This window comes from Macaca nemestrina, chromosome 8, assembly GCF_043159975.1.
Source record: "Macaca nemestrina isolate mMacNem1 chromosome 8, mMacNem.hap1, whole genome shotgun sequence".
NCBI lineage: Eukaryota > Metazoa > Chordata > Mammalia > Primates > Cercopithecidae > Macaca > Macaca nemestrina.
The window spans coordinates 38,743,154-38,769,044 of record NC_092132.1 but is presented as its reverse complement, the minus strand read 5'-3'; the positions used below and the strand labels follow the sequence as shown (position 1 = coordinate 38,769,044).

Sequence of the window (25,891 nt, the reverse complement as noted above, 5' to 3'; positions counted from 1 at the left end):
GTGTATATGTATACATACACATTTATATCTGTGTGTGACTAATGTAGTTACATTCTATATAATAATATTATTAACTCAATTTTGGGGGAATTGAGGAATCAAAGTTTGTTGATAGCTTTTTGTCAATTTGCAGGGGACGCTCTTATAGCTCTGCATCAGCTACTTTTTTCTTAGCACATTTTTGAATTGTTTAGTAGAAGATTTGAAAAGGAAGCAATATAGTATTGCAGTTAAGCTCCCTGGTTTGTGTTGATAACATAGTTTTGCATCTTAGCTCCTTACTCATTTGGCAAGTTATCAAACTTGGCAAAACTTAAGTTTCCTTAAAAATTAAGGTCATAGTATACTTCATATGAGTGATTGAAAAATTAAATGAAATAGTCCGTATAACACTTAGAAATAACAAGTATTCATAAATATCATTGAGATTATTATTAATATCACTTATTTATCTGTGTTAACTGAATTTATATATGGTATAAAACTTAGATATAATAACTGCCAAAAACAACAAGAAGAATACAAAGTTATTAATTTGTATTTTAAAATGAAAAGATTGAGGAAAATTTTGTTAATAGATATTAATGATTGAACAGTGTCATGAAAGTTAAAATCTTATTCCATTTCAGGTTTTTAAAATAGTGGAATTGTAGTATATCAAATATAGTTGTTTTGCAGTATTTTGCACTTGTCTGTCCTTTCGTGAACAAACACTTGTTGAATATCTCCCCCAGTGCTTGGGGTTTAGCCCTACATTTTAGGTGGGATATATGAAAGGAGGTGTAAAAATTCTGTCCTCATATGGATTGAAGGAATTCAATCCATGTATTAGGGGAGAAAAAGTTATGTTCAGGTTTGATAGCTCCTTTCAGATATCTCAGTTTATGATATTGAAGAGAAGGCAGTATTGTTTATTATTTCTAAATGCCAAATCAGAGCTATTAGGTAGAAGTTACAAAGTGACAGATTTTAACTCAAAGCTCAGAAGAACCTTGCTTCTATGAAAACTTCTATAAGGCAGTGTGGATTTATTCATAAGGTATGAAAGCCTTTGGAAGTATTTAAAACACATCTGTCTAGCTTTCCTACAGTGTACAAAATATTAAACTTTGGGGGGAATTGTAGGGAGTAGTATTTAAAGGACCTGTGAACTTGGATGTAAAAAATTTTAAGTGAACTCTAACATTTTAAAAAATTATAGAATATAATATAAGCAGCACACCTGTGACTTTGTCCTCAGTAGAACTTACGGATATTTTCAGATCACCTTAGAATTGTTACAGAGAACACAAAATGTTGCTCATGGCCATTATATCACAATTTGCATTCAAACTTGTAATTATCAGAGTCCAGAGTCACCACTAAATCTTATGTTATTTAATATATTAATAAAGAAATATATATATATCGCCGGGCACGGTGACTCGTGCCTGTAATCCCAGCACTTTGGGAGGCCAAGGTGGGCCGATCATGAGGTCAGAAGATTGAGACCATCCTGGCTAACACGGTGAAACCCCGTCTCTACTAAAAATACAAAAAATTAGCTGGGCGTGGTGGCGGGTGCCTGTAGTCCCAGCTCCTTGGGAGGCTGAGGCAGGAGAATGGCGTGAACCTGGGAGATGAAGCTTGCAGTGAGCCGAGATCGTGCCGCTGCACTCCAGCCTGGGTGACTATACTCTAGTTTGTTTTTAAAAAATGTTTTGATACTGTGTTGTTTCAGTTTAATTGTTCTTCCTTATAATTCTATATTTTATTTTGACCATTCCAAAACATTCTGAGAAGCTGGTTCATAGGCTTCACTGTAAGTATGGTCAGTAGTACCAAAAAAGTTAAGAAACTTGTGATCTAGTGGAATGGGATTTATCAACTGTAGCTTGAGATTTGAAAGGCTATTCCAGTGAATGGGTTCTGCTGTATACTTAGGTACTAAGGCAAGCTTTCCACCTTTTTCCTGCTCCCAGCACCTGATGGATATTACATTACATGGTCTTACCAGAGTCAGTGGTTTAATTCGGAAGCATCTGAGTGTGTGTGCACATGTGTGTATGTGTTGGGTGTTGGTACAAGAGATGTAGTGTTCAGTGTTCTTCAGATGATTTTATTTTTTAAATGTATAGATAGATATGTGTATCTCCCTATTAAAAATCACTTCAAATGTAAGTTTAACCTGTGTTTGTGATCTTTGTTGAATATGAAAACAGTGCCACTTTTTTCCTATAATTTGTATGTGAGAATATTTCGGGCTGACTTCCAGAATGTGATGAAATGAAACAGCACTTATTGGGGAAAGCTATTCATTTGACTTTTTAATAGTGTGCTCATTTTTATTTTGTTTTCTGCTTTTTTTTCTTTTCTTTTTTTTTTTTTTTTTAAAGAATCCTGATGTCCATCCAAAAGAAACAACTCCCTCATCTACTTTCACTGGTATTCGACCTGCACGAGTTGTGTCTTCAACTTCTGAGGAGGAGGAAGCATTTACTGAGAAATTTCTTAAAATTAATTGCAAATATATTACCAGTGGCAAGGTAAAGAATGACACTTTAGAGAAGACCTTTAATCATGCTTTCGTTATTACTAACATATAATAGTTTGGCATTCACATTTTAAGTCATCAGTGTCAGCAAATGCTTGAATATTGTAAAAAGGTGCTGGTGATACTATTATTTTGGGTTAGTATGGATGTTGCTTGTAACTTAGAGTCTGATGATCTGTTGTGATTGTTAAAGGTAATGGGATATAAATAAATTCACTAAGGCACAGCTAAGTTGCTGTTGGTAGGATATTTCAGAAGTGTGAATAAAAAAGACTGCTGCCGGGTACTGTGTGGAGTGTGAACTTCTGCATCACTAGTATAGCACACAAATAGAAAGATATCTAGTATTTATTAAGTACCTTGCCAGAAAGTATTTGAGGAGTCTTAATTATTTTATCAATTCAAAACAGTCCTGTGAAATAGACAGTCATATTTCTTTTCTACAGGAAAAAACAAAACAGGAAAGGTTAATAGGTCCAAGATCTCTCTGTAATGGCCAGAATTCAAACCTAGTCATAATCTTTTTTTTTTTCCTTTTTTTTTTTTTTTTTTTTTTTGAGACGAAGTTTCGCTCTTATTGCCCAGGCTGGAGCGCAGTGGCGTGATCTCGGCTCACTGCCACCTCCGCCTCCTGGGTTCAAGCAATTCTCCTGCCTCAGCCTCCTGAGTAGCTGAGATTATAAGCACCCACCACCACATCCAGCTAATTTTTTATGTTTTTAGTAGAGACAGGGTTTCACCATGTTGGCCAAGCTGGTCTCAAACTCCTAACCTCAGATGATCCACTCGTTTTCAGCCTCCCAAAGTGCTGGGATTACAGGTGTGAGCCATCGTGCCCAGCCCAGAATCTATTTTATCTACTTCACTTGGTTGCTTTTCTAAACAAAAACTTCTAATCTGAAAAGAGAATATAGTAAAGTAATAGAGTTGGAAAATAAACTCCAGGTTTTGCTCAAAAAATGTCTATTACATGATAGTATCTTTAGAAGTCACACATGAGAACTGTGTCTTTATAGTCATAATTCATAAATTTATGAGTATTTGAAACACATAATGAGCATTTAGTGGTATGCATTTCGCCCTAAATATTGTTTTAAATGTTGTGTTTTCATTTTCTTTAAAATATTTTCTCTTGATTTCTTCTTTGACCCATTTGAGAGTGTTTTATTTTTCTAGATAGCTTTCTTTTACTAATTTCTAATTTGATTCTGTGTGATCAGAGAATATACTACTATTTGAAGGCTTAAATTATTAAGACCTGTTTTATGGTCTAGAATATCATATATTTTAATAAATGTAATGTGTGCACTTTAAAAGAATGTGTTGTTGGATGGAATATTCCACAAATGTCAATCAAATAAAATTGAGTGATAGTGTCCTGTATTTCTGGATTTTCTGTATATCAGTTATTGATAGAAGAATTTTGAACTATCTCACTGTTATTGTGGATTTATCTGTTTTTGCCTTTCAGTTCTATCAGTTTTTTTTTTTTTAATGTATTTTGAAACTGTTACTAGGCTTAAAAATGTTTAGGATTCTTGTGTTGTCTTGATTAATTGACTTGATTGTCATTATGAAAGACATTCTTTATTCTTGGTAATACTCTTTGCAATGAAATCTACTTTGATGTTTACTAATATAGTCACTTTAGCTTCCTTTTGATAAGTGTTAACATGGTTTATCTTTTTCCATTCTTTTATTCATAGCCTGTGACTTTAGAAAGTGAGTTTCCTGTAGTTAGCATGTAGTTAGATCTCACTTCTTTAGATAATCTTTCCCTTTTCATTTAGCGTGATTATTTATATGGTTAGGTTTAACTCTACCATCTTGCTATTAGTTTTTTGTTTGTTCTGTCTTTCTGCTTTCTGTCACATTGAGTTTTTAAAAATAGTTTTATGTTATCTCCTTTGTTGACTTATTAGCTGTAACACTGTCCTATTAGTGGCTGTTTAGAGTTTATAATATATATCTTTAATATGTCACTTTCTCACTTTAAGTAGCATTATAGCGTATATGCCACTTTTCATATAGTACACACACCTTATAACAGTATACTTTTATTTCCCCCTTCAAGCCTCTGTGTTCTTATTGTAACCCCTCTTATTTCTACATGTTATAAACACCACAATACATTGTTATTATTTTTGCTTTAAAAGTTAATTTAAAATAATTTTTAAAATAAGGGTAAAGTCTATTATATTTATCCACTTATTCCTTACTCTTGTCAGTCCTTTTTGTAGATGCAGATTTCCATTTGTATCATTTTTCCTTTTATTTAAGGACTTCTAAATTTCTTATGGTGTAGGTCACCTAGTGATAAATTCTTTCAGTGTTTATTTGCCTTGAGAAAGTCTATATTTTTCCGTCTTTTATTAAATGTTACTATCATGTTTATGTATATTTTCTTTTCTTTCTTTCTTTTTTTTTTTTTTTCCCCGAGACAGAGTCTCACTCTGTTGCCCAGGCTGGAGTGCAGTGGCCCGATCTCAGCTCACTGCAACATCCACCTCCCAGGTTCAAGCAGTTCTCCTGCCTCAGCCTCTAAGTAGCTAGGACTACAGGTGCGCACCACCACGTCTGGCTAATTTTTGTATTTTTTTAGTAGAGAGGGGGTTTCACCATGTTGGCCAGACTGGTCTCGAACTCCTGACCTCATGATCCACCTGCCTCAGCCTCCCAAAGTGCTAGGATTACAAGCGTGAGCCACCGCGCGTAGCATGTTTATGTATATTTTCAAAATTATATGTGTGTTTATAAAAAAGGACCCCTAACTTCTAAATTTTATGCCATTTTATCTTTTTTTGGTCCATTGAATTTTTTTAAATTAATATACTTTCATTTTTAGAGCAATTTTGAGTGGACGGAAGAATTGAGCAGAAGCTAGAATTTGTATTTACACTCTCCGCCTTTCCCCAGTTTCCCTTATTAACATCTTTCTCTTGTGTGCTATATGTGTTTCAATCAATGAACCAATATTCAGGCACCAAGGAAAGCCCATAAGATTCTCTCATGTTGTATATTCTATGGGCTATAACAAATGTATAATGACATTTATCTATCATTACGGTATTACCAGATTAGTTTCATTGGGCTAAAAATCCTCTATGTACCACTTATTCATCCCTCTTTCCCTGTCTTTCCCTGAACTCCTGGTAATTAATGATCTTCTTACTGTCTCTATAGTTTTGCCTTTTTTTAGAGTGTCATATAGTTGGAATCATAGAGTATGACTGAATGAATTCATCTTGGCTTCTTTCACTTAGCAGTGTGTGTTTGAGGTTCTTCCATGTCTTTTGCAGCTTGACAGCTTAATTCTTTTTGCTATTACTACTGAATATTCCACTGAGTGGATGTACTGTAGTTTCTCCATTCCCCTATTAAAGGACATCTTGATTACTCTTAAGTTTTGGCACATGTAAATAAAACTACTCTGAACATTCATGTGCAGGTTTTGTGTGGTAAGTTTTCATCTCAGGTAAAATATCAAGGATCATGATTGCTGGATGGTATGGTAAGACCATTGTTAGCTTAGTAAGAAACTGATGAACTCTCCTCCAAAGGACCTGTGCTATTTTGTATCCAGTAAGCAATGGGAATCCCTGTTCCACATTCTCACCAACATTTGATGTTTTCAGTGTTTTAGACTTCAGCCATTCTATTAGATCTGTAGTAGTAGTATCTCACTGTGTTAATTATAAATTCTCTAATGGCATATAATAGAGCATCTTCTTATATGCTTATTTTCTACCCAGATATCTTCTTCATTTTCGAAAGATATTTTCACTAGACAGAATTTTCAGTTGATGAGGTTTTATTTCTTTTCAGAACTTTAAAAATTTACTCCACTGTTTTCTGGCTCGCGTTTTTCTAAAGTGAAGTCTTGCATTATTTTTATGTTTGGTGTTCTGTTAAAAAATGTGTCTATCTTTGGTTGCACTTAAAATGTTCTATTTGTCACTGATTTTGAGCAATTTTATTAGGATGTGCCTTGGTATATTTTTTGTATTTGTTTTGCTGAGGATTCCTTTAGCTTTGTTCTGTAGGTTTATAGTTCATGCCAAATTTGGAAAATGGCCAGATTTCTTCAAATATTTTTTGTCTCCCATCCTCTCTTTCCTCTTCTTTGTGAACTCCAATTCTGCATATTTTAGGCTGCTTGACATTAGGTCTCACAGCTCCCTCATACTCCATTTTTTTCCTCTCTTTTCATTTTGGATAATTTTAATTGCTTATTTTTAAATTCACCAGTATTTTTTCTGCCATGGCTAATCTAGTCTTAATCCTATCCAGCATATTTCATCTCACACATTGTAGTTTTTCTCCCTGTAAGTTCATACTGGGTCTCTTGTATTTTCCATATCCATACTGTGTATAATCTTCTATATTGTTGAATATGGTTATAATAATTGTTTTAATGTCTTTTTTTGTACCAGTTCTTCCATCTCTGTTACTGCTGTATCTGTTTGCTTTTATTGATTTTTCTCTTTAATGTGGTTCATTTTTTTCTGTTTATTTACATGCCTGGTAATTTTTGATTGGCTACCAGACATCATGAATTTTATGTAATTGGATACTGAATATTTTTGTATTCCTATATATATTTTGTACTTTTTATCTGTGGCACCGTTATTTCTTGATCCTATTGTGGCTTTTTTTTCTTTGATGATCACTTGGTAATGGCTTGTTCATAAGTTTTGTTAAGACGATAACAGCCTTTAGTCTGTAGCTAATTTTTCTCCTTACTAAGACAATACACTTGTAAGTGTTCTGAGGCTTTGTAAATACAAGATTTTTTTGCTTTAATGTTTAGTGAGAACACGAACTATTCTTACTGTGGGGACACTGAGTATCGTTTCTTCTGCTCTTTTTAAGTACTCTCCTCTTATCCTTGGATAGCTGCTATACATGTAGGTGGTAATCAGTACTCAGTTCAAAGCTGGAAGGGAACCCTTTGTAGACCTCTAAAGCTTTCTCACTGGACAGTGCTCATTTCTGGGTTGGTTTGTTGTTTTGCTTGTTTTTTCTCTGCCTGTGGACTGGAAACTTTCTCCACTCAGTATGCTTGGGTAATCAAAGAGCTGATCTTGCATGTTTCTCCTTATTCAGGTATCGTTGCCTAGCATTCCAGTGTCTGAAAACAATTATGTCACGTATTTTGTGTAAGTGGTGTGTGTGTGTGTGTGTGTGTGTGTGTGTGTGTGTTGTAGTTTTAGGCAGCATTAGTTCTTGGCTAGAAGCAGAAGTTCATTTGATATCTGAACAAAAATTTTATTTAAGGATCAAAGCAAAGATAAGGTCATTGGCAGGATTCGGAGTGATCTGCAGCCTGGTGTCTTTGGGATGTAATCCCTTGTAGGCTGGCTCTGTGTATTCTGCTGTACAGTAGGAGAGAAGCAGAAAGTGGTGCTTTCTCATGGAAGTTTTTTCTTCTTTTTTCATCTTCCTACAAGTTGATTATAGTAAAGGTTATTTATGTAAAATTATGGAAACTTATGAACAATAACTATAATGGTTAAGTTATTGTGGATGTAAGACTGAAAAAATATCAGTATAAGCTTTTCTCTTTGCTAGGATGGATTCTCAATTATAATGATTGTATCTCTTAGTATTGGCAGAAATATTGTAATGTAAGTGGTAATTTTTCTTTTGCAGATAGACTTTTTTTTTTTTTTTACTTAATTTTCTAATAGAAATAATTTCTCCTTAGAAGATTAGTCAGGTAGTTGCACATAAGGAAATGGAAGTTGTTAATACAAAAGAATAATCTGTGCTTAAAGTTTCTGAAGGTCACGTGGATTAAGTAGATACTTTAATTGAAAATGTCTTGCTCATAATAGTGTTAATATAATGCGGATAATATGTAGGAGTTATGAAATATTTTAAAAGTAATGAGATGGGAGTGCTTTAGTATGAGTTTATGATTTTCAACTTGATCAAATGAATTTGAGAATCTACTTTTTCAAGACATTTTCATGAATTTTATGTTGAAGAAATGCTTCTCTTGACCAACTCTTGATTTATGGAGAATGACATCTGACAGATTACCGCAGAAAGCCCCAGCTGTATGGGAACTTTGAATGTGTAGCAGAGGGAAGGAAACTTAAAGAATATATCAGTGTGTCTTTTTAGTAATAGCACATAAGGGAGATTCCTGGAAAGTAACATTAGCAGATTGATCTGTCTAGTGGGTAGGACTTCAAACCCTTTCTAATCCAAAAAGTAGAAGCATGGTTTTGAGATGCTTTTCAAATGACTTGTGTAGTTACAGTACTAGGATTGTAGTATTAAGATATATAGAGAATTAAAAGCATCATCAGTATACTGGGCCTTTTCTGTCATACATAGCTGGTTATCACTGACTTTGTGAAAATCTTCCTAAAAGACAAGACAAAATGTAGTGTTATGCTAGTGAACCAAATAATCGGTTAAAACTAATGCAAAGGTGAAATTTATGAAATGAAGAGTAACCTGAAGTCTTTCAGAGGATTTAGAGCTTGATTTTTTTTATTTCTAGCTGACTGCTTGGTTTCCTTTCTCAAATAAGTTTACAGAAGATGGGAGAGAGGAAGTTATGAAAGATCAGAAACCTTTAAAGTTGTTGTTGTTTTTTTTTAACATCAAATATACTGTATACTTGATTATCTACATCTTGGATTATCCCTGACAATGTAAATGTTCTCTACAATGTACTTTACCATCTCTCATTGACTTGAGTTGGTACGTGACCCAGGAATACAAACTGATGTGTATGGATCTCATTAAAATATTAATTGAAAGAGAAATAGGCTGTAGTTTATATAAAGTTACTTCTTATTTAGGTGGTCCATGTCTTCAACTAAATGAGGTGCTATTCAGAGTTTCATATTGATTCCTTCTCTCTCACCAAACTGCACACACACACGTATACTCTTCTTTCCAATATTGTGTGCATTAACTGTATATGATCTTGAACATCTGCGGTAGCTTTTTTTCACTTGTGATTGGATGACCATTTTCTGTAGATTTACTTTTTATTTGATCATTTTTAAAAGCAATATCTGCCATAACTTAATTTTTGTATTCTTAAAGTTAAACCAGGTAAATTCACAGAACTGAATATGGACTTGGGAGGAGGGTGTGATGCCAAATCCATCAGGATTTGAATTTTTCTTTTTACTTGGATAAGAAGCTATTTAGTTTATTTTTAAAATTATTTCTGGCTCTTCATTTTTACAGTTGCAGGATATATAGTGGACTGAAAATTTGAAAATGAAATTAAGGAACGTTGTGCCTTTGGAGTGATTATAGTTTGTGACTTGGATACAGAGGAATTATATGTAGCATAAAACATGAACTACCTGGACTTCAAATCCTAGCTGTTTAGGACTAGTTTCTGGGTGTTTCTCAGCATTAGTTTCTCCATCAGTAAAATGGAAATGGTTTTCCCCATCTCAGAGCTATGATTGTGAAGATCAGATAAGTAATATGCATATATACATGCATGATACATATGAAGTATTCAGTAAATATTCATGTTAATGTGATCAGCTGCCTGTGGACCCTCGTTTGCTCATTTATAAAATAAGAAGGTTGAACTTTTAAGATTTGTATCACTATTTTATTTATTTTATTTTATTTTATTTTATTTTGAGATGGAGTCTCACTCTGTTGCCCAGGCTGGAGTGCCATGGTGTGATTTCAGCTGACTACAACCTCTGCCTCACGGGTTCAAGCGATTTGCATGCCTAAGCCTCCCAAGTAGCTGGGATTACAGGCACATACCACCAGGCCCAGCTAGTTTGTGGTTTTTAATAGAGACGAGGTTTCACCATGTTGGCCAGGCTGGTCTGGAAGTCCTGGCCTCAAGTGATCCACCCACCTCAGCCTCCCAGAGTGCTGGGATTACAGGCGTAAGCCACCGTGCCTGCCCTGTATCACTATTTATATAAATATATTTAAAAGTTTATAGCTTTTCATGGTGAGTTTAAAGTATATGTACACTATATACTTTAGATGTCATATAATCTACGTAATTTTACAGATGAAGAAATAAGCCCAGAGACTCCTTGCCCAAGGTCACAAATCTAGGTAGTAGCAGAGTCAAGTGGAAACACATTTTTTAAAGATATGTTTTAAAGATATTACACTCTTTTCCTTTTATAATATAATGGATTGGATTATCAACATTATTTATTGAGGCTGCACTGTATACATGACACTGTATTTGATACTTGTAGTGAGGGAATAACACAGGAAGCAGTATGCAGATTAACATAAAAGGTGGCACATGCCTTGCATGACTTTATAGTCCCTTCTTACCTTACTGACGTTACCTTTCTGTTATGAGGTAACTCAGTATTTTACTCAGTTTGCAAATTTTATTTCCTTACTTGATTGTCTTTGGGGGAATATGATATTCTACCTCTCCTAAAGAGGAGAATTTACTGGGAAAACTTGGGTTTTAATAAAAATGCTTTCATGAGAATGCCACAGTTCCTGAGTGTACTATTTTTATATATGGCCTAACATCAGAAGAAAATTAGTAAAAATAGCTAGATAATTTTTGAAATACCAACCTTGAGGATTAAATGTTACTTTCTTTTTTCACCTTAGGGCACAGTCAGTGGTGTGCTGCTAGTTACACCAAATAATATAATGTTTGATCCACATAAAACTGACCCTTTGGTTCAAGAGAATGGCTGTGAGGAATATGGCATCATGTGTCCAATGGAAGAGGTGATGTCAGCTGCAATGTACAAAGAAATTTTGGATAGCAAAATAAAGGAATCCTTACCCATGTAAGAGTGACATTTATATTCCTTTGCAACTTTATTGTATCTAGATAGTTGATCCTTGTCTAATACCTTAACTATTTTTAATAGTTTTCTTATAGCTGCCTTTTATTTTGTCAATAATGAAACAAAAATATATGCATTATTGAGAAGATTATTCTTAATTTGCACCTGGGATAGTTAGGAATTATCTTAGGTTTGTATTTGTGTATGTGGTCAGAGAACCAGATATTTGAAAAGCAACCTGTAGTGCCCATTTAATTCAGTGTTTACCAGCCCTTTTTATTCAGACACAGCTTTCAGTATTCTAAATTACCCCTGTGAATAATCACTGTCGGGGTAGTTTTCAAATTTCCCTTGGAAGTGACTGAAGAGGTGTGATTTGGGAGAGGCCACATGAGCAAAGACCTGACATTGCTGTGGGCAAGACAGCTTTTTTTTTTTTTTAATTGATTTATATGTTTGCAATCTTCTCTCCCAGTGTAAAATATAGTGTAAAGTACAGGGAAGAAAACCCACAACTTGCTCAAATATAAAGAGTTAACTTTGGAATATACTGGTCAGAGGATTTGTGTGATATGTTAAGATAGCTGTGAGACTACAGTGTGGACACAGCTTTTGAAAGTAATATGCTTGTCCAAAGTAATGGGCAGAAAGAAAAGTAGGAATGGGAAATAAAAGGAGAAAAAGATAAAAGGTATACAAAGAAAGGAAGGAGAAGTAGCAAGGAAGAAAATTGATATGTACTAGGAAATAACCTCCTCATTCCTTCATACATGACTACCAACATTTTAAAATTGTCTTCACTTTAACTGATACTGATATTTATATACCTGTGTTAACCCGCAGGAATGATAGCTGTTTTAAAATTAACCCTTGTGGGGCAGAGCAACTTACAAAGGAAAAAAGGAACAAATTATTTTTGTTTCTGAGGAAGACTAAATGAATTGGTAGAATATCTGTGACAGAATAAAATCATTTGCTCAAAAAGTCTCCACTTTACCTCCCACCCAACAGATACTATTTTGACATGGTAGACTAATATTTAGAGTTGCAGATAATTCCTAGAAGGTGTTAGTATCCTCTGTATTAGTTATATTTGTAGATCATCATCCAAGGCCAGTTTCAGCAAATAAGGATTATTGTGGGAGTGGATAATGGGATGAGACAAAGGTAAAAGAGTGAAGGATTAGATTCAGAGAAGAGGAAGGAGATACATATATAGATATACATATATGTGTGTATATATAGAGAGAGAGAGAAAGAGAGAGAGAGACAGTCATTGGTGAGATTATTTTTCTGTTGACCTCGTTTTCTTTCTTTTTCTTTTTCTTTCTTTTTTTTTTTTTTTGAGATGGAGTCTCGCTGTATCACCCAGTCTGGAATGCAGTAGCACCATCTGCAACATCCTCCTCCTGGGTTCAAGCAGTTCTCCTGCCTTAGTCTTCCGAGTAGCTGAGAATATAGACACCTGCCACCACATCTGGCTAATTTTTGTATTTTTAGTAGAGACAGGGTTTCATCATGTTGGCCAGGTTGGTCTCGAACTCCTGACCTCAAGTGATACGCTGGCCTAGGCCTGCCAAAGTGCTGGGATTATAGGTGTGAGCCACAGTGCCTGGCTTTGTCCTTTTCCATTTGCAATATGGTACTTTGGGGTTCTCTTATTCCGAACAATCTATCACTATTCTACAAGGATGCTGTATAGCTCTTCCCTTTCAAATCACTGTTTTATCATTCATCGTCACCTGGAAAGTGTCACCTGGATTTAAATGTTTAAAGATATTTCTTCAAAAAGAAATATCTTTAAATTCTGCCTTATGGATTGATTAAAAACAATATTTGGCACAAAATTAGATAAATAAAACAAATGTATGGCAAAAATGAGGTATAAGATTTGATTGCTTTTCTTCTGTCTTATACTCCTTGGGAGGTTGATTTCAAAGGTATTATGGTATTACATTCAACAGTAGCAACATCATTGGCATAAATGTTTATAGCCTTTCAGCATATTAAATCTGAAGAGTATAGCACTTTTCTAAATATATATCCTGTCATGTTTGTTATACTTATCTCTTACATAAGGGTCTTCTAATTTTTTTAATGTGCAGATAAAATTTCTCAAAACTTTAGCCCGTTCCAACACCCTATAGGTGCAGTTTGAATGCATCACCAGTAGATGACACTATTGTATATTTAATAACAAACTAGATTCCTGTGTTTTTTAAAATGAATCAGATACAAAGGCAGCAGAGATATTGACTTCAACTAATTAATACTTAAAAAATGTATCCATCCTAGTTGTAGAAGTTATGCATACTTGTTACAGAAAAATTGGAAAATACCAAAAAACGGAAAAAGAGAAAAAGAGTTACCCAGCTTCACCATTCAGAGATAGCCAATTATTTTTGTGTTGACTTACTTTCCAATCTTATCTATTCAGCATATTTTACATGGTTCTCAAATGATATATATATATATATATATATAAAATATATATATATTTATATATATATATAAATGTTAATACTTTTTTCGTTAAGAACGCATATAATTTTCATTTATCACAAACTTCTTGTAACCATCATTTTAAATTACCAACTTACGTTGCATGGTATACAGGTTTACACTCCCTCTTTCCAGAACTTAACTTTTGAACATTAGTGTTTACACATACGAATGACATTAAATCTGAAAGTTTAGACCCAGTTATGAACCATTCACTTTTCTAATATATAAACTTTTTACCTGAACAAGTTCTCTTAGAGGTGTTAAAGAGTATACTTGTTAGTGTGAAGATTTTCTCTAAATACTTTTGTTTGAGTTCTATTCAGATTGGTTTTAAGCCTTACATTTGAGCCATATATTTTAGTTTAAGCTCCATTTGAATGTAAATAAGCACTGTGTGTGTGTGTGTGTGTGTGTGTGTGTGTGTGTAAATCAGTTTTTTTTACTTTATTGGGAGATTTAAAATTTTAATTAAACATTTCTCTATGTTTATTTTCCATATTCCATCAGTGAATAAATTTTAGTTTAGAATTATAGCTTTACCCAGGACTTATGTCATCAAATTCCCTTCAAGTAGATTACTTGCAAGGAAATCTTACTTTGATATTTCCCAAATATTAAGCAATTGATGTAAAAGTTTGGCTTGATTACTTGATTTATAGAATTACTTGGTCTGTAAACTTAATTATTTGGCCATATTGAATAAATCAGATTTTTTATATTCTCTGGAGATACGTGCTACATCCCTTTGTTAAAAAGCCTTTTTAGTGATATTAATTCAGTGTTCAGTGTGTGGAAAATAAAATACCACAATTTTAAAAGTCTAATTATTTTTAATTTTGTTTAATGACAGAGAAATAGATCAGCTATCAGGAAGGGACTTCTGCCATTCAAAGAAAATGACAGGAAGTAACACTGAGGAAATAGACTCAAGAATCCGAGATGCAGGTAATGATAGTGCCAGCACTGCTCCTAGGAGCACTGAGGAGTCTCTTTCTGAAGATGTGTTCACAGAATCAGAACTTTCCCCTATACGAGAGGAGCTTGTATCTTCAGATGAACTGCAACAAGATAAATCTTCTGGTGCGTCATCAGAATCTGTGCAAACTGTCAATCAGACTGAAGTAGAAAGTCTGACAGTCAAATCAGAATCTACTGGTACTCCTGGTCACTCAAGATCTGATACTGAACATTCTACAAATGAAGTTGGGACTTTATGTCATAAAACTGATTTAAATAATCTTGAAATGGCCATTAAGGAAGGAGATCAGATTGCAGATAACTTTCAAGGAATATCAGGCCCTAAAGAAGACAGTACAAATATAAAAGGTAATTCAGACCAGGATTTTTTTCTTCGTGAGAATTCTCTACACCAAGAAGAGAGTAAAAAAGAAAATATGCCTTGTGGGGAAACAGCAGAATTTAAACAAAAGCAAACTGTTAAAGGGAAACAAGGAAAGGAGCAAAATCGGGACTCAGAGACAGAGGTAGAAGAGCTACGCAAACTTTGGAAAACCCATACTATGCAACAAACTAAACAGCAAAGGGAAAATATTCAACAAGTGTCACAAAAAGAAGCTAAGCATAAAATTACATCTGCTGATGGACACATAGAAAGTAAGTGTTATAGAGTAAATAAAGTTAGTTCATCCGATTCTATGGTATCTCCGTCTTTCCTCACTGACTCAAAAGCCACTGTACCTTAGGCCAACCTGAAGGATAAGCGAGTGACCCTTGACTGATGATTCTCTGGGGACAAGTATATAGAGTCTCCAGTGTCTGCTGTCTTTTCTTATCCCACAGGTGGATCGTACACATAATGAGCATCATTGCTACCCACGATGTTTAAACATTCTTGGCTCACTATATCCTGTCGTTAAATAATTTATTTCTTGAGAAAGTGCACAAAAGCTGTATAATACCTTTGATCACTCCATTTTCTTTTAAAAAGTTTTGGTATGTTACCATTAAAAATGTCTTTTTTCATATATAACATTTTAATTGCCAAAGTTGTAATCCCATCTTTATAAAAGTACAGTTAAACATAAAAATGTATTTATAGAATTCTTTCACATATCGAGAAGTTTCATCATCATTATCTAATTACTTTCTTTTAAAAACCTGCACTCAGGACAAATAAAAACACTATTTTATCTTTCAGTTTTCTGGTACTGTTTACTTCTGACAATTATACTATTTTCAGTCTTGTATTTCTAATATACTGTGCTTCTGTTAATACATTATGGGTTAAATGGGGTATAACAACTAACTTAGCTAACATTTCTGATATTAATTCTATTAGAATGTTTATCCCAGATTAATCCAATTTACATGTGAACTTTCATTTTTTAAATTCAAAGAATTTTGTTTTGCTGTAATACATAAAATTTATGACTTTTTAAAATTGTGGTAAAATGTAACATAAATACATTATCTGAAGCATTTTTATATCTACAGTGCAGTGGTATTAGAACATTCACATTGTTATGCAGATCATCACTACTGTCCATTTCCAGAGCTTTTTTCATCTTCTGAACTTGAAACTCTGTACCCATTAAACAATAAGTTGTCCAGGCATGGTGGCTTATGCCTGTAATCCTATCACTTTGGGAGGCTGAGGCAGGCAGGTTGCTTGAACCTAAGAGTTGGAGAACAGCTTGGGCACCATGATAAAACCCTGTTTCTAGAAAAAAAAATTACAAAAATTAGTCAGACATGCTGGTGCACACCTGTAGGCCCAATACTCGGGAGACGGAGATGGGAGAATTGATTGAACCCAGGAGGTCGAGGCTGCTGTGAGCCATGGTCATGCCACTGCACTCCAGCCTGAGCAACAGAGCAAGATCCTTTCTCAAACAAAAAAATAAAATACAAAAACGAATAACTTGCTTTTCTCCCTTGCTCATAGCTTTTGGCAACCAACATTCTTCGTTTCTGAATTTAACTACTCTAGATACTTCATGTGAGTGGAGTCATACAATATTTATCCATTGATGTTTGGCTTATTTCACTTGGCATAATGCCTTCAAAGATCATTTATTCTGTAGCATGTGTTAGAATTTCCTATCTTTTTAAGGCTGAATAATATTCCATTGTAAGTGTATACATTTTGTCTATTCCTTTGTTGCTGGACATTTTGGTTGTTTTGACCTTTTGGCTATTGTGAATAATGCTGCTTTGAACATTAGTGTACAAATATCTGTTTGAATCCCTCCTTTGAATTTTTTTTGGGTATATACCCAGAGTGGAGTTCTGGATCATATGGTAACTCTATGTTTAATTTCTTGAGGAACCACTGTACTGTTTTCCATAGTGGCCGCACCATTTTACCTTCCCCGCAGCAGTACACAAGATTTGGCTCAGTTTTTAAAATACCGAATTTTCTGTTCATCATCCAGTTGAGATACCCTGAAGATCTAAGGGCTGTATTCAGTAGATATTAAAAGAATTCATGTATTAATACTTGAACCAAGTTCTATAAAAGATCAAATATTTTTCTTCTGTAATCCTTTTTTTAATTCAAAACTAATGCATGTTCAGTAAAGAACATTTGGCAAACATAGGAAGATTCTAGAAAGTTTATAAAAATCACCTGGAATTCGTCACCCAGGAACGATCATTGTTAACATTCAATATATTTGTCTTTCTTATAGAATAAAATCATACATATTAATTTGTTATTTACATCAAATCAGGATTATACTATACTATTGTATCCTACTTTTTTATGTCATGAACCTTTTCCCATGTCATTACAGTTGTTTGAAAACATGGCTTTAATGGCCCTAAAATTTATTTAACTATTTGCTTATTAAGACATCCAGTTGTTATTAACAATCTGTATTGTTAAAAGATTTTAAAGAATGCTGCCCAGCATTCTTCAAAACATCAAAGACAGAACATGCATCTGATAGTTACCTTATATTTTGAAGATCTTTGACTACATCTGATAGTTATATTATAAAACCTTTGAAAACGATAAAATAATCCATTTAACCTGATAATGTGGTGGACTAATTTTGTTGTGGGGGTTTGGGGTTTAATGGGGTTAGGGGAGGTTATTATAACCAAATATTAAAAGGAGAAAAATTGATAGATATTTTTAAACAGACATCTCTAAACTGTTACCATTTGTTTTCTTATTTTTTTGGAATAATTAGTTTTAAGTAATTTTAAGTTATTTCATATTCTGTAATAGAGAAATATTCAAACTTTCTGATCTTTATGACTTTATAATAAAATTATGTAATAAATATAAAACTGTCTAGTACAATTATGAGAAGAATGGTGAAAGTTCATTGTTTTGACCACATGAAAATAGCGGGGTTCCCATAGATTATCTACCTTGTATAATACTGCACAGAAAAAGCCATGACGAGTACCCAGATCTCCTGACTATAAGTGCTATTTCCTCCAGTGTGCTGCCTTGGTAAGCTAATAAATGTCTGGGTTCCTAAATTCACCTATATATTCAGACCCTCAGTATACTCTATCAGCACCTCTGGTTGAAAGAGTTAGAACTAATTCATTCTTAATTAGCTGTCCAAACAGTGGCAGAATAACATATTGTTGACTGTTTTATTACAATTTTGTATACATGTAAAAGCATTAGAAACTTCATTAAATTTTTGTCTGGAACAACCATGTTAAGTATGCCTTTAAAACTTCTACAGTTATTTAGATGTCATTCAAAAAGACTGATAGAGAATATGTAGAAAATTATTTATATAATATGTTTGTGTATATAAAATTAGTATGGGTGTTGAAAAAGTAATAATGTTTCTGAAACTTTTACATTTTTTTCTTAATGTCCTCAGACATAATTTTTGTTCATTAACTTGGCTCTTTTGTTAGTTTAGTCATGTTGTATTTGTGACTTTACCTTTGAAGGAAAAAAATATAAATTACTTAAGAAAATTTACTTTAGTGCCGGTAAAGTGAGGTTTTATTCTGTAATTATTTCTCAGAATTTTGAAGGTAAAATTAACTAAACTACTTAAACTTGGTGTATGAGAATTGAATAAACACTGTTTCATCTCAATTCTAGGTTCTGCACTTTTAAAAGAAAAGAGAAGGCATCGATTACATAAGTTCTTGTGTCTCAGAGTCGGAAAACCAATGAGGAAAACATTTGTATCTCAAGCAAGTGCTACAATGCAACAGTATGCACAGAGAGATAAGAAGCATGAATATTGGTTTGCTGTGCCACAAGAAAGGTAAAAAACCCATATGAGGACTTGAAAACATTACTGAGATTCTTTGAACTAAAATTATTTTGTGTATCAAAATACCAATGATAAACTATTGAAACATAGTTTATGATTAAAAGCAGACAATAAGTCTATTTGAAACCATTTTGCCCCTACTTTATAATTTGCCCCATTTTTAATTGCATTCTCTTTTGTAGTTTATTATTTTAAAATGTGAACAAATATCCCATTTGGGGAGTAAAGAAATGTAAGATATACCTTGGAGCAAGAAGAGTCATCAAAATATTATTTAATGAAGCTGCTTCCTGAAGGCAGCTAATGGTATATCATTGTTTATACTAAAAATTCCTCAAATATTCATTAAATACCTTCTGTATACATGACACCAAATTAACTACGAAAAGGATGTAGTGGTCTTCACAATATTTGTGTGTACGCTTTGCACAATTAAATTTTTCATAAGTTTTAAGCAGTTGTAAACGATGTCTATTGTACTATCTTGTGAATTTTTACATTGTAAGTAAATACTGTTACTTATATGCAGTAGAATTGAAACGTTATAACAACTTTCCCTCTCTCCCTATTATTCACTTAAAATTACTTTAACAGTTAGACATTGCATCATTACTTTTTCTCTTTAAACTTGTATTTCCATAATACCACCTCACACAATCTCATAAGGTGCTATATTTTTATCCCCTATTATAGTTCTTTGCAACAAACTACATATACTTAACACATTCACATATCTGTATGTGTGTATACTGAAATTGCATTTATTTTAACATTTTCTGTGACTTGTAAAAATAGTAAAGGGTTAAGGTTTTAGGCTACCTGCAAGCCAACAACTTAGTCTGCCTCCATTTGGTGCATGCTGGGAGAAAGCACAAACATCTGTACAATAGCAGTAATCAGAGCATCAGCAATTGTGAGATTTCTCTGTACCTCCTTTCCCACAAAGAATGTGAAGAAGGCCAAATGACAGCTGCACGTACCTGAGGTTATTTTACAGAAGAGGAACCATAAGTTTAGGGAACCTGAATTTTTATAATGGACAGTAAACATGGTTACCCTTTGCTACACAGTAAGATACTATCTCTACTTTCTAAGATAATGCTATGCTAACATACTTGAAAAGATACTGCTAAACAAAAGTATTACACATAAAAAGTAAAATATCATAGGAAATGCCTGTCTTAAGGAGATAGATGGACCTTTTCTGTATCCATTGATAGATTACTATGTTTCATTGAAAGGATGAGATAGGACTCAGCATCAATTCTGCCTCTCCCTTTTATTTTTCTTTATAAGTACTGAGAAGCTTTGTTCATAGAAAAGTCAGTGAGACTGAAGAGAATTTCATTTTTTTGATAATGTCTTTCAATTATTTAAACTTGTTTCTATGTAATTCCAAAAATTAATCATTTTTGTCACAGTGTTTTTAGTGATCATCAGTGAACAACTCCATTGAAAACTCCTTCAGTTTTGTGGAAATCAATTAATGAGAAACCACCTGACATACAGAAGGACTTATTACCCAGTCTTTATAATCGTTTCGTGTCTCAACACCAATCTTGGACAGCATCGAAGTTTTTATACTGTTGGGCATGTCCCATTGTAAATTCTGAATAGGCGAAGATATGCCCTTCCTTTATAAATTAGAAAAAGTGCTTTAATGAAAGTAGATAACAGGAAATCGATAAAATATCTTGACCATACTGTTTTTAGGCAGATTATTATGAGCAAAGAGTAACATATGGAAATTGGGGATATGCAAATTGATTCCCTTAGCACCATCTCACGTGTTTGTGTACCTCTTGGAAAATCTTTATATGTTGCTTTGGAAGACTACAGCTTTTAGTCATAAAATGATAATGCTCTTTTCCCTCTTCCCACTCCACCATATATAGAGTAAGTACAATGTGTGTCTTCCACAACATTGGCTCAATCTTAAAATATGATTTGCATTATGCAAATGATGAATACCTGAAAGGGTCAGAGCCAGATATTCAAACGTGCCAGTGATGTTGAAATCACTCCAATGAGAAATGTAAAAACTAATTTTTTCTCGTTATTCTTGGTTTTATTTTAATGTTTGCATGGAATTTCCTATTTTAATATTCATTCTTGTATCTTGGTTAATATTCATTACAAATTAGTATTATTAGGATTCTGGTCTTTATTGTAGACATAAAACTTAGGAAAACTGCTGCATAGATAGTGAGAAATTAATAAAAAGATAAGATATTACATTGAAAGATAAAATGTAGCACCTTTTAAATATGTTAGCTGCCACATAAAGAATGGCAATTTTAAAAATTATTATATTGAAAATATAATTTCTAGAACCATGGTTATTAACTGATATATGTTAGCTGAAAGTTATATAATCAATTTTCAAAAACATGTTAATTAAAACCAATAAAACAGATATTTGAAATGTGTGTGTGACTCTCAAATATGTTTGTCAGGCAATGTAACAACTGGCTTTACTCTAGTAAACAAAACATTGAAAAGGGAAACCTGAGATTTCTAAGATTAGATCATCTGTCTCTCAACACTGTGTGTTCCTAGTATCATTTAAAATTTAAAGAAATTGCATTTCTATTAACTTGGAAAATTCTATATAATGTCTCAAAATAGGCCATTAATAAATTGTTTACTTGTATTTTAGATCATTAGATTATTGTAGGAATGAGGTCAAAGTTGTGTATCTAATTTCCTTTTCCATCACTAGTGTCTTTAAAGAAGAAAAGTATTATTATATACAGCATCTGACCTAGTCAAAAACATGCCAAGGAAAATCTTATTGTTTTCTAAAGAACAACCTGACAGAATATAGCCAAATAAAATTTTTGAGTTAATGCCTTCCTGATGGTAGACCTTTTATATTAATATAAAACAATATATTTTGTGTATATTTTAAGTCTTCAAGATTTATCAAGATATTTTACAAATATAATTTTGTAATTCTGGCCACACAGAATACTAGGTATATTAATAGTCACTTCTCCTAACAGGACAGATCATTTGTATGCCTTCTTCATTCAGTGGAGTCCAGAAATATATGCAGAAGATACTGGCGAATATGCCAGAGAACCCGGATTTATAGTAGTAAAAAAGATTGAGGAGTCTGAAACAATTGAGGATTCTAGTAATCAAGCAGCAGCCAGAGAATGGGAGGTAAGGAGAAAAATATGAATATTTTAGTCATCTTTTTAGTTTGTGTGAATTTATAGCTTTATGGTAGTACAAAGTATAAGTGATGTTTGCACAAAAGAGGAATATTTTTTTAAAGGTCAGGTTCACTATCCGTGTTGATATGTGGTTATTGAATGAATCTGAATAGTGACTTTAATACTATATTTGTCATTCTGCTTTTGCTTTAAAATACTAGAAAACTCACCATCAATAAAATGACTTTTATTGAGTGTGTTATAGAATATTTAGGAAAGATTAACATTATGACAAAAAGGAAATAATTTTAATTTTGCTGTTATATTAATGTTCATAAAACATCGATTTCACATCTGATTTAATTTCATCTCCTTCATGGAGGAGGTACAGCAGTCATTTAACACGTCTGTGCGTAGTATTTGCATAGCATCTATGCAAATTACTACTTCTTTCTAGGTTTCAGACCTACGCATTATCTTGACTTAAATTTATAAGTGGGTGCTAATTTTACAAAGTAGTAGAAATTTTATGTGCTCACATTTCCTCAACTTGTTTAAATGGTCAAAGTAATACTAACAAACTTTTTGTAACTCCTCTTACATATATCTTAAGATTACATATTACATTTTACATGCTTTATCTTATAAGGTTGGTAGGGTGGCAATATCTACATCTGTTGGTGTTGCCCAAATTTGTCTCTTCTTGATGCATTAGAAAATATAGAGCAGATGCTAAAATGTGATAATAAATGTAATCAAAATTTTGTTAATCATTTGGTGTTAATGTTTGTGGCTGTTAATGTGATATGGATATATCTTGCATGCACTTAACATGTATAGTAATTGAACGTATACATGGCTTGTCTTTTGTTTAAAATGCAAACTGATTTGGAATGTGTCTGATTTCATTCTGTGTAGTATATACAGCATCAGTTTATACTGTGACTCCAATATAAGGAAGAGAAAGAAGAACATATTGACTATGTATTTTGGGTATTTTAATACTTAAACCAACATTATCAATCTTCATACCAGCTTTATTCATAATGGCCCCAAATTGGAAAGTCCCATTAGCAGGAGAATGGATGAATACATTTTTGAATACTTACAGAATTCCAGATAACAATAAAAAAGATCTACTGGTACAGGCAACGACATTGATGAATCTCACAAATAATATGTTGAGTAAAAGAAGCCTGACACAAACGAGCATATACTATGTAATTTCATTTACACAAAGTTCAAAAGGACAAACTGTCAGAAATCCACCCCACAACAGGCCCCGGTGTGTGATATACCCCTCTGCACATGTACCCTAGAACTTAAAGTATAATAAAAAATTAAAAATTAAAAAAAAAAAAAAGAAATGCATCATACTACTGGATAACTGGGCTGTGACAGGGTGGCTCAGGGACAGGAGGGAACTTTTTTGAGTTCTGGGGATGTTCTATACGTTACTCTCGGTGGTGGTTACTTAGGTGATTACATATGTAAAAAAATATATATATATATATATCCCTGAGCTGTGTTTTTAAGATTAGCTTTAGGAGGTACTTAAAATATCCCAGGTGATCAAAGATATGTACCTAACTAAGGCAGCAACAGTTGAAGGTGGAGTGGAGGGTGATGAAATAAAGTTAGAAAAGGTATTAGCTAGCTAATTCACAGGACTTAGTGACAACTTGGTAACCATAAAGTTATCTCTAGCTTGGGTGGCAAGGTGGATGGCAGAATTGTCAGTCACGAACAGGAATTGAGAGCTTTCTCTCCATGAGGTTGGAGTACTTAACTTTGGAAATAAGAGACTATTGACTATTTTGATTCAAAGGAACTGTCTCAGTTTCTGTGCAAGACTCTGCAGGTTATAATTTCTACAGGAAAAATAAATGTCTCCTCAGCAGTCCTTTGACCAGAATTGGTGCAATTCAAAAGAAAATGGAACAGAAAAAAAATAATTTTGGAAACTCCTTGCTACATTGTCTGAAAATATTACTGCAGTATCCAGTATGGTAGCCACTAGCCATATGTGGCTATTAAGTACTTGAAATGCAGCTAATGCCACTAAGGGACTGCATTGTCAGTTTTAATTATTAATTTAAAAACTGATACTTGGTTCCATTATTGGACAATTTTTAAATATATTAGGAATAACTTAGATATATGATCTACTTTTTCAACTGTAAATTTCATGAACTCTAAATATGATCTAAATCAGTCAATCTAATTAAGGTCAAGTATTTCCTATGAAAATTTAGTGTCTGAATTGAGGTGTGCTGTAGTGTAAAATACTCTACTTCCTATAGCCAATAGCCACATGTAACCATTGAGCATTTAAAATGTGGCCAGTCTCAACTGAAATGAGCTATAGTATAAAATACACACTAGATTTTAATGACTTAGAATGGAAAGAAAAAAGAATGTAAACATCTTGTTTGTTTATACTGATTAATATTGAAGTGATAATATTTTGAATATATTAGCTTAAATGTATTAATAAACTAATTTCACTTTTTTAATGTGGCATCTAGAAAATTTACAATTGTAATGTATCTTACATTATATTGCTCTTGTTATGCCTCATGGATCCTAAATGCCTAAAAAATGTTTGTTAAACTAGGGAGGCCAAGGTGGGTGAATCATGAGGTCAGGAGTTTGAGACCAGCCTGGCCGATAGGGTGAAACCATCTCTACTAAAAATACAAAAATTAGCTGGGCATGGTAGCACGCACCTATAGTCCCAGTTGCTCAGGAGGCTGAGGCAGGAGAATCACTTGAACCTGGGAGGCAGAGGTTGCAGTGAGCCAAGATCACGCCACTATACTCCAGCCTGTGCAACAGAGTGAGACTCCGTCTCAAAAAAATAAATAAATAAAATAAAAATGTTTGTTAAACTAATGAGTACTTGTTTAAGGGAAAGAGTAATTTTAAATGTTAGCATGATTTATTGTAACACAGGAAGAATTTAGCTAAAACCCTTATATAAAACAGTAGTACTTCAGAATGTGTTGTGATGTTTTTTATTTTTGTGTTCTACATAGGAATGGAGAATAGGTGCCCTAGAATTTAGGATGAACTTGTTATGGCTACCAACTTGGGCATCAGTTAGATTTAAACTAACAGCTCTACTCACTGTTATTCTGCTTTAGTGATACTTAAAGAGATCTTTGTTACCCCTGACTGTTATTCAAGCAGAAATATATTGCTAGCCAGAAGTGTATACATTGACTGGGGAAGTTTGTATATGATAAATTTGGTAAACTTATTGTTTATGTTTTTTTCCCTTTCCCTATGTAAGGGTCATAAGGCAGGGATTTGTCAATTTCTTACACTATTATATCTTCAGAACTAAGAATTGTATAGGCATATAGTTCATTCTCAATATTTATTAATGGATAAACTTAGGCATAGATTAAAATTAAGGTATAAAGCTTCTCATCTTTCAAGATTGCTCTATTTCCTAAAATAAGTTCTTTCATCTGTTGTAGTAAATATTTTTTCATAAAGCCATAGATTCTGGACATTTTAACTGATAGTCCACAGTCTGTCATTTACATTTTGTTGTTGTTGTTGTTGTTCTGTTTAAACATATTCAGTGAAAGAGAATTTATTACCTCAAAGGACAATACTTTACATTTTAGGACATCTCTCTTAGAAAGTTATTTGTTACAATAAGCTTAAGGAAACATATCTTTG

The 25,891-nt window shown here is 33.2% G+C and overlaps 1 protein-coding gene across 10 annotated transcripts in view; it reads left to right on the top strand.

Moving 5' to 3' along the window:
- The window catches only part of LOC105475999 (oxidation resistance 1), a 469,579-nt gene that overhangs the window by 406,805 nt on the left and 36,883 nt on the right, over positions 1-25,891 (top strand). For all 10 annotated transcript variants that reach the window (XM_011731544.3, XM_011731541.3, XM_011731540.2 and 7 more), the window contains 5 exons: positions 2,376-2,525; positions 11,126-11,310; positions 14,666-15,429; positions 18,860-19,028; positions 22,043-22,205. In XM_011731544.3, the coding sequence (XP_011729846.1) occupies positions 2,376-2,525; positions 11,126-11,310; positions 14,666-15,429; positions 18,860-19,028; positions 22,043-22,205 (1,431 nt within the window). The remainder of the gene's footprint in view (positions 1-2,375; positions 2,526-11,125; positions 11,311-14,665; positions 15,430-18,859; positions 19,029-22,042; positions 22,206-25,891) is intronic.